This window comes from Penaeus monodon, chromosome 3 (assembly GCF_015228065.2).
Source record: "Penaeus monodon isolate SGIC_2016 chromosome 3, NSTDA_Pmon_1, whole genome shotgun sequence".
Classification (NCBI taxonomy): domain Eukaryota; kingdom Metazoa; phylum Arthropoda; class Malacostraca; order Decapoda; family Penaeidae; genus Penaeus; species Penaeus monodon.
In genome coordinates this window covers 40,506,066-40,516,065 of record NC_051388.1, presented here as the reverse complement: position 1 = coordinate 40,516,065, position 10,000 = coordinate 40,506,066, and the positions used below count along the sequence as shown (strand labels likewise).

General features: G+C 41.7%; 1 protein-coding gene across 1 annotated transcript in view; it reads left to right on the top strand.

Moving 5' to 3' along the window:
- Window positions 1–6,338: 6,338 nt before the first annotated feature.
- Window positions 6,339–10,000, top strand: part of LOC119594595 (polyubiquitin-C) — a 3,682-nt gene continuing 20 nt past the window's right edge. The window contains exons 1-2 of the mRNA XM_037943640.1: window positions 6,339–6,445; window positions 7,537–10,000. The exon at window positions 7,537–10,000 is cut by the window's right edge and continues 20 nt beyond it. Coding sequence (XP_037799568.1) covers window positions 7,544–9,829 — 2,286 coding nt within the window. The 5' untranslated portion in view covers window positions 6,339–6,445; window positions 7,537–7,543 and the 3' untranslated portion in view covers window positions 9,830–10,000. The remainder of the gene's footprint in view (window positions 6,446–7,536) is intronic.

The window sequence follows — 10,000 nt, the reverse complement described above, 5'->3', positions numbered from 1 at the left end:
TAACGGTAGGTTCATGTCTGAGCCGCCGTGGGCACAGCATGATACTTAATTGTAGTTTTCATGTTGTGATGCTCTTGGAGTGAGTACGTGGTAGGGTCCCCAGTTCCTTTCCACGGAGAGTGCCGGTGGTACCTTCCCCCTATCTCTCTCTAATTCCTTTCCTCTCCTCCCTACTTCTCTCTAATCTCCTTCCTCTCTTCCCCCTACCTGTTTCCAGTGCCCCTCTCCTCTTCCCCCACCTCTCTCCAATCCCCTCCTCTTCCTCCACCTCTCTCCAACCCCCCTCCTCTTCCCCCCACCCTCTCCCGTCCCCCTCCCTCCTCCTTCCACCCATGCAGGTCGCCGTCTTCGGTCCTTGCCTTGGCGTTCCTCAGGTTCTTCTAGAATGTTCTAGAAATTTGTCTGTTGAAGGGATGTCGGAGGATGAAATTCTTTTTGTCTCATAACCAGAGAGAATTCTATCTTTGAGGAAAAAAATGATCTTGTTTGATATTTCACGCGACGTTTAAAAGGTTTCGTCTTTGTCTGAAAACTTTATATTTATTTCATAAATTAAGATAATCATAATAGTAATAATAATAATAATGATAATAATAATAATAATAATAATAATAATTATTATTATTATTATTATAATTATTATTATCATCATCGTTGTTGTTGTACATATTATTGCCGTTGCATTTCTTATTGCTATCGATGCCATAAATATTATTGTTTTTTTTTTCTTCTTTTATTATCATTTTATCATCATCCTTATCATCAATATTTTTAGTATTGTTGTTGCTGCTGCTGCTTATGTTAGTATTATTATTATAATTATTATTATTTTTTCATTATTATCACTATTATTATTATTATTACTATTATTATTATTATTATTATTATTATTATTATTATTATTATTGTTATCATTATTATTATTATCTTCGTTATCATTATTATCATCATCATCATCATTGTTGTTTTCATGATTAATTTTGCATTCATTGTTATCATCATCATCATTACTAACAATATAATTTTCTTTTCCCCATCTTTGCTGAGTAATAGGAATTATGTGCGAAGCGACGCAGTGATCGGGAATTACAGGTCTTTGCATACGTCACAGAACATCTGACGTCACCGTGGAGAGGATGGAGGTCATATTCCCATGACACAGGGAAAGTAAAGAAAGAGGGAGAGGCGGAGAGATGGAGAGGAGGAGGGGGGGGGTGGGGTTGAAGGATATACAAGAAAAAGGGAGGGGGAGACAGGGGAGGGATACATGCACAAGTGCGAGCACACACGCACAAACTCAAATATAAACACAAACACAAACACACACACACACACACACACACACACACACACACACACACACACACACACACACACACACACACACACACACACACACACACACACACACGGAGATAGATAGATAGATTGGGGTGTATATATTGACAGACAGATAGATAGATAGATAGAGATACAGATATATGATATATATAAATATACAGATTTATAGATACAGATAAATGGATACAGCTACAAATATATAGAGAAAGTAGATGGAGACACAGAGGAAGAAGATAGAGATAGACAGAGAGACGGAGAGCGTGAAAGTGTATTTTGAGAGATAATGAAACAAAAGACGAGAAGAAAGCACGAAAGAAAACAAAGAGAAATGCGTACGAAAAGGGAGAACAGCGGAAAAAATAGCTAGAGAGACAGAGAAGAGAGACCACTGCCCTTAAATTGAATGCAAAAGGCAATAAAAGCCACATACAGAAAATCGATGTTGGAAACTTGGCACCGCGGCACTAGTGTTGCGGAATGCTATGACGTCACCGGAGTCGCACATCAATAACTCCCTCCATGGCGTTCATGGACGCGTTCGCTCGGTGAAATCCGGGCGAATCCCGACATCCTCCACGAACGCGCTGATGGATTATGCACAAACGTCATTCCCAGACGAGATGGATTGACAATCAAATATATCCCATAAGAAGAAAAAAACGCATCGAATGAACGTTATTCTAAACGCGCAATTACAAAACGGAGAGAGCAAAGAAAACAGCTGGGTTACGGCGTCGCAGCGTCACCCCGCAGTCAACCCTCGCTTTCACTCGGACGTACCTCGCTTTCGGCTTATTTCTTGGCTTAGGAGTGTCCCGTAGCTACGCAGGTCCGGCTCAATTGCGTACTAAATTCAGGTGCATGATGAGAGGGCTACATTCCATGCCAAGAGCATCGAACTAGCCTCGGTCTTTATTTTAAAAGCCGGATCTTAATAAAGCTAATTTTTCCTTTGCTGCTCTTCTCTCACTTTTCTCTGTCTTTTTTTTTCCCTTTCTCTCTTTCTCTGCCTTACCCTTTCCGTTCTCTTTTTCCTTCTACATCTCCCTTTGTCTCGCTTCCTTCCATCTATTTTCCCTTTTTTTTAAACACATCCCGTCCCATTGTGTGGCGTTTTTGCCTCTCCTGTGTCCTGTTTGTGTGTCAAGGAGGCTGTGGCACCGCCGGCTACAGAGGCATGGCATTCCCAGTGACCAGGAGTGCCACGGGCGCGTGTGTGTTATTGTTGTTTTTTTGTTTGTTTTTTTGTTTTTTAGTGTTCTCACTTATGTTAGGCAACCAGCTGATGTTGTTGTCTTTATTATTTCCTATCATTAATTACTAAGAATATCCCTCTTCATTAGTATCTTTATTGTAGCCGGAACTACTATAACTATCACCATTATCATTATTCATATCAGTGCCACACATCCCCTTTTCCTATGCCTCGCCTCGCCCTGCTCAATCCTTACGAGAAAGTCCTTGCCCGGGTATGTGCTTACTTCCTAGACCTAATAAACCGTACTTTTTTTTCCTGAAGATGCCTTGCAGCCTTACAAAAGTCTTCCTACATTTAATCTTCGAAATGTAATAATGCGTACGTGCGGGGTAATGGACACGTGTGACTGTACAGTGGGGTTATAAAGACGTGTGACTGTACAGTGGGGCTATAAAGACGTGTGACTGTACAGAGTATGAAATTCTAAAATCGTCTCAGGCAGGTTAAAGGAAATTCTCATAGCCAAAGGTTGCTGCCCCTGAACTGCCTGCCATACCCTTCCCTTCCTTTCCCTTCCCTCCCCTCCTCCCAACCTTCTATAAACCCTCCACTGCCCCCCCTCCTCCCCGGACCTCGCCAACGGACGCGTCTGTCTGCCAGAACCTCAATTCACGGGGAGCATCTCCCGGCCTGAACGAATTTACTTTGTTTTTCATTATTCTTCGTATGCTTTATTGTATTTACCGTACTTATTCTAGTACAAATAAGTTGTGCTATTTGCAGAAGAGAGAGAAAAGCACTATTCATCCATTCTAACATGTACTTAAATAGTCGTAAAATTAAGAATGAAATACGTATGCATTTCCTATCCTGCAAAACGCGTCGGGTACGAACAAACAACTGTGCTGGGGGTAACATGCGTATTCGCTAATGTTGGCGAACATAGCTTATGTCTGCCTTTTGTGTATATACAAAGCTTTAATAGATTATTATTTTCGAAGATATGCTAATTAAACAACATAAAATGTATCTAATAATGAACACTACCAAACATTTTTGTGATTGCGTGTTTCCATATATGGGCTACATGCTTAATATTCGTTATTGATCCATAAATAAGATTAACTTAACCTACTGTCAGACGAAAAACACTCCTTGTTTTTTTTATAACACAGAGCGTCTCCTCGACCCACATAGTGTTCAGGAGCTTCCACAATCTCGGTCGTCGCAAAACGCTGCTCGAGAAAATGCGGATGGCAAGAATGCTTGAGAATCGAAAGAGCAATTCCCGCTTTTTAGTCTTTCTTCGTTCTCCGTCCGTCTGTCTGCCGGTTTTCGGTGTCTGCTGTCTGTTTACTTGGCTTTTCCTGTCTTTGGCTCTTCCTCTTTCACTTTCTTTACCTGCCTTCCCCTCTCTCTTTGTCTGCTTCCCCCATCCCTTCCTCTCTCTCCTCTCTCTCTCTCTCTCTCTCTCTCTCTCTCTCTCTCTCTCTCTCTCTCTCTCTCTCTCTCTCTCTCTTATTTTTAAAAAATGAGCTGTTCTTGCGCAGTGCAGTACCAGGAACACGCTTGCAACATTAATGCATTGCAGTGCGCGTCAGCCATCTGTTTTCGATATACCTGTTGAGGACTGCCATTTGTCACGAATAACTGGAGTTTTCCGGCGAGAGTCCGAATAAAATGCGTTTTCTATTCATCATTGCATTACTTCTCTTCTTCCCTTTCTTCCTTAAATTACCTGAATCTGCCAACGGTATCAACCCTGAGTTTTCTTTTCATAGATGTTGACACTGGCGCTGAAACAACCATATCAACGGCAAGAAAGGAAGGTGCATGGTTTCGCAGTAGTTGGGTCTTTCAGTTTTCCCCTCTCTCCCCTTCCTTTCTTTCTTTTTTCCTCCAGCTCCCTTTTTTCTCTTTTTTTTCTTTCCCACTCTTCCCTAGTCCCCCTCTCCTTTATCCTTCTCTCTGTTTTCTCCCCTACTTCTCCCCTCCACCCCATTCTCCTCCCTCCTTCCCACCGAAGAGGGTCGTGGGGAACGGTGGACGGTTGTTGTGGGGTGGGGTGGGGGGTCCGTTTTGGATTTTAGCGTCTCTCTAACTCTCTCTCTCTCTCTCTTTCGCTCTCTCTCTCTCTCTCTCTCTCTCTCTCTCTCTCTCTCTCTCTCTCTCTCTCTCTCTCTCTCTCTCTCTCTCTCTGTCTTTCTCTCCCCCAAGGCTGCTTTTTTGGTCTGGAATTAACAGCCTTATGGCCCTGCTGCTCTCTTTCTTTATCTCTATTTTTCTGCCTCTGTCTCTCTATCTTTCTTTGTCTCTGTCTGTCTATCTGTCTGTCTGTCTCTCTCTGTTTCCAAACGCGTCATTGGCGTATTGCGTCAGAGCTTATCGAAGGAAGTACATCTATTTTGATATTACACCGCTCCTTCTTTCCCTTGAAAATAGAACATTGTAATGCATTTTATGGTCTTTCTGTTTTAAATTATCGTTTCAACCTTATAAACTAAAAAATAAAAAAGTCAGAATTATTTAACCATTTACACTAGACATTTTTCAATTTGTACTTTCAATGGCCTTTCTTCCTCTTAGTGTTTCTGAATTCTGCTTTTGGAAATGCATGTGCTATGTAACCACCATACTGCTGATGATACGCATAAAGAAAAAGGTGCTAAGGAGGAAGTGGTTTGGAAAATAATTAAGAAAAGAAAAAAAAATGCCTACCAGTGATGGCCTTAGTAACACCAACATCAATAACAATGGTAGAAACTTTTGGAATTTTATAATGGTAATAATAACGGTGATGATGGTGATGGACTACAATAACAACAATGACATTAATAATGTTAATAAAAATAATGATGAGGCGGAGGATAATACTAATAATAATGGTGATGATGAGGATACTAATGATGATAATGATGATGAAGAGGATACTAATGATGATGATAATGATGATGATGATGATGATGATGATGATGATGATGATGATGATGATGATGATGATGATGATGATGATGATGATGATGATGATGATGATGATGATTGATGATAGATGATGATAATTAATAATAATAATAATAATAATAATATTAATAATAATAATAATAATAATAATAATAATAATTATTATTATTATTATTATTATTAATTATTATTATTATTATTATTATTATCAATATGACTAATAAAGACAATAATAATAACACCCATGATAGTAACTTTTTCGTTATTATTGATGGTGATGATAATGATAGATGAGTCAAAATAGGAACAGAAGCAAAACTGAGAACATGGGAAATCATGCTCGCTAAACATTAAGTGCATTATTACATATAGTTGAAATACCCGTGTCAACTCTGATTATAACAACGGAAAATATGTGCGACTTATGGCGAAAGAATAAAAGTTGCCAGTAAACTCTTCGGAAGCGATTCATGTTTTCCTCTGAACTTCAGTCATTTATCATGTGATTGGCTCTGAATAACACGTATCGATGAAGAAGAAAGGGACACGAAATATGACGCAACAAACAGGGAAAGCCTATGGGTGTTCTGAGGCCTTCTCGAAAACATGGCTTCTCGCGCAATCAGCTGGGGGAGAGGAGACGTTTTTTTTTTCCTGCCAGTCTCTTCATTCCTTTACTGTTTTCGAAGCATGTGATATATCTATGGATTCTCCATTTCATATAGATTATTGGGGTGTGTATCGTAATGGATAAACTCCTTCGTTGGGTTATTTAATCTCGAAAAACATGTTATCGCGATCATCGTACATGAGGCAGCGGGCCCAGTGCGCATGCGTGGATGAGGTCACGTGACCCAAGAGTATATAAGGCCCAACGTCGACGGAGTTTTAGTTAGTTCCCAGCAAGTGAAATTGTGATCAAATACTATTGCGCTTCAAATACCGGTAAATATTACAGCTCTTCTTATCTCCACGTACTCTTACAATAGTATTTCGTGTCTCATGTCGAAGAAGGTGTCTCTTGTCTCTTTATCTTAGCTTCTAGAGTAACTGGAACGTCGGACTTCGAAGGGATTTGCAAGGGAAGCGTCACGGGCGTCGCGACTTCCTGCTCTGACGTGGCGTCGGGAACAAAGGAAGGCGTCAAGTGCTGTTTTAGGCCCGGCGCTCTGTTCCAGCCTTTTTTTTTTTTTTATGTTCTTACGTGTGTGTGTGTAGTTTCGTGCAAGTGTTTTGTGTGTGCGCGCTCGATGTTGTGAAGTGCTAATGGTGTATATTTATATATATATTTTTTCTTTTGATAAAGTAAAGTTTATTTATTCATAGGTACGAAACCTTGTTTTATATTTTATCGTCAGTTGGTTTTGTGATTTGCCAAATTGAAACCCGAGCACATTCATTGTATGTTTAGACATGGCAATTTTTGCCATTACGATAATGGCAATGACTAGGTTACTATGACGCAGAGCCTTCTTTATGTTCATTAAAACTTCATTTTATTCCTGCACTTCTGAAGTTTAGCCATTTTTTTGGCATATTGATGCATGCAGCTTATACAGAACTATGTGTGATACAAATGGCTTCTTGATTAGTTTTTTAATGTGCAAGATTAGAAATGTAACGAGATATTCTCGTGTGATAAATGACCAAAAGGATGTGAAGACCGAGCTAGGGTTTGTCTGAGCCTGAGGGTTACAATAAGAGTTATAGCATCGGTCAGATTTTAGAATGTAGATATAGGTTGTATGGTGTGGAGTGGTGGTAGGTGGTAGATGTGTCAAAATGGAGTATGGGTGGTGTATCTGTGAGTAAAATGTGTAGGAACATTGGCAATTGCATATATTGTGAAGTGTTCATTCCCCTTTTTAAATCCATTTTTGTTTCCTAGATATGGTTTAATGTATTCCTGAACTTAAATACTGGTATTCATGAAAGAGAATGGTTTCAGAAGTGTATTACACGTATTTTAGTGTAATATTTTTCATGAGAAAATAGTAATTGTTGATATCCGAACTAATGTCCAATTTCTCTTGCAGCATCAAGATGCAGATCTTCGTCAAAACCCTCACAGGCAAGACCATCACACTCGAGGTCGAGCCCTCAGACACCATTGAAAACGTGAAGGCCAAGATCCAGGACAAGGAGGGTATTCCCCCAGACCAGCAGAGGTTGATCTTCGCAGGCAAGCAGCTTGAGGATGGACGCACTCTGTCCGACTACAACATCCAGAAGGAGTCTACACTCCACTTGGTCCTCAGACTGCGTGGTGGTATGCAGATCTTCGTCAAAACCCTCACTGGCAAGACCATCACCCTGGAGGTGGAACCCTCAGACACCATTGAGAATGTGAAGGCCAAAATCCAGGACAAGGAGGGCATTCCCCCAGACCAACAGCGTCTCATCTTCGCTGGCAAGCAGTTGGAGGATGGTCGCACTCTCTCTGACTACAACATTCAGAAGGAGTCCACTCTCCACCTTGTCCTCAGACTGCGAGGTGGTATGCAGATCTTCGTCAAAACCCTCACAGGCAAGACCATCACCCTGGAGGTGGAACCCTCAGACACAATTGAAAATGTGAAGGCCAAGATCCAGGACAAGGAAGGCATTCCCCCTGACCAACAGCGTCTCATTTTTGCTGGTAAGCAGCTTGAAGATGGTCGCACCCTGTCAGACTACAACATTCAGAAGGAATCTACCCTTCACTTGGTTCTCAGACTTCGTGGTGGAATGCAGATCTTCGTCAAAACCCTCACAGGCAAGACCATCACACTGGAGGTTGAGCCCTCTGACACCATTGAAAATGTGAAGGCCAAGATCCAGGACAAGGAAGGTATTCCCCCTGACCAACAGCGTCTTATTTTCGCTGGTAAGCAACTTGAGGATGGACGTACTCTCTCTGACTACAACATCCAGAAGGAATCTACCCTCCACTTGGTCCTCAGACTGCGAGGTGGTATGCAGATCTTTGTGAAGACTCTCACAGGAAAGACCATCACTTTAGAAGTTGAACCTTCAGATACAATTGAGAATGTAAAAGCCAAAATCCAGGACAAAGAAGGTATTCCTCCAGATCAGCAGCGTCTCATTTTCGCTGGTAAACAACTAGAAGATGGCCGAACACTGTCAGATTACAACATCCAGAAGGAATCCACTCTCCATCTTGTCCTCAGACTGCGAGGTGGTATGCAGATCTTCGTAAAGACACTCACTGGCAAGACCATCACTCTAGAGGTTGAGCCCTCTGACACCATTGAGAATGTAAAGGCCAAGATTCAAGACAAGGAAGGCATTCCCCCTGACCAACAGCGTCTCATTTTCGCTGGTAAGCAACTGGAAGATGGCCGTACCCTATCTGACTACAACATCCAGAAGGAATCTACCCTTCACTTGGTTCTCAGACTTCGTGGTGGTATGCAGATCTTCGTCAAAACCCTCACTGGCAAGACCATCACCCTGGAGGTTGAACCTTCAGATACTATTGAAAATGTAAAGGCGAAGATCCAGGACAAGGAAGGTATTCCCCCAGACCAGCAGCGTCTCATCTTTGCAGGCAAGCAGTTGGAAGATGGCCGTACCTTGTCAGATTACAATATCCAGAAGGAATCCACTCTCCATCTTGTCCTCAGACTGCGAGGTGGAATGCAGATCTTCGTGAAGACCCTCACAGGCAAGACCATCACCCTGGAGGTTGAACCCTCTGACACCATTGAAAATGTGAAAGCCAAAATCCAGGATAAGGAAGGTATTCCCCCTGACCAACAGCGTCTTATTTTCGCTGGTAAGCAGCTTGAAGATGGTCGTACCCTTTCTGACTACAACATCCAGAAGGAATCTACCCTTCACCTTGTCCTCAGACTTCGTGGTGGTATGCAGATCTTTGTCAAAACCCTCACAGGCAAGACCATCACACTGGAGGTTGAACCTTCAGACACAATTGAAAATGTGAAGGCCAAGATTCAGGATAAGGAAGGCATTCCCCCTGACCAACAGCGTCTCATCTTTGCTGGTAAGCAGCTTGAAGATGGTCGCACCCTGTCAGACTACAACATTCAGAAGGAATCAACCCTTCACTTGGTTCTCAGACTTCGTGGTGGAATGCAGATCTTCGTAAAGACCCTCACAGGCAAGACCATCACCCTGGAGGTTGAGCCCTCAGATACTATTGAGAATGTTAAAGCCAAGATCCAGGACAAGGAAGGTATTCCCCCAGACCAGCAGAGGTTGATCTTCGCAGGCAAGCAGCTTGAGGACGGACGTACTCTCTCTGACTACAACATTCAGAAAGAATCTACTCTCCACTTGGTCCTCAGACTCAGGGGTGGCCAGTGAATATTCCATTGTGATCAGTTTCCAAAGATTTCCTGTCAACTACGCTTATTGCAGAATATGTAATTGCACATTATTCCTTTCCAGTGTATGTGGAAATTATATGAACATGATTTTATTTCAAATGCACATCAATATTATTTTTTACTTTTTATAATGTGCTAGCAGAACCAA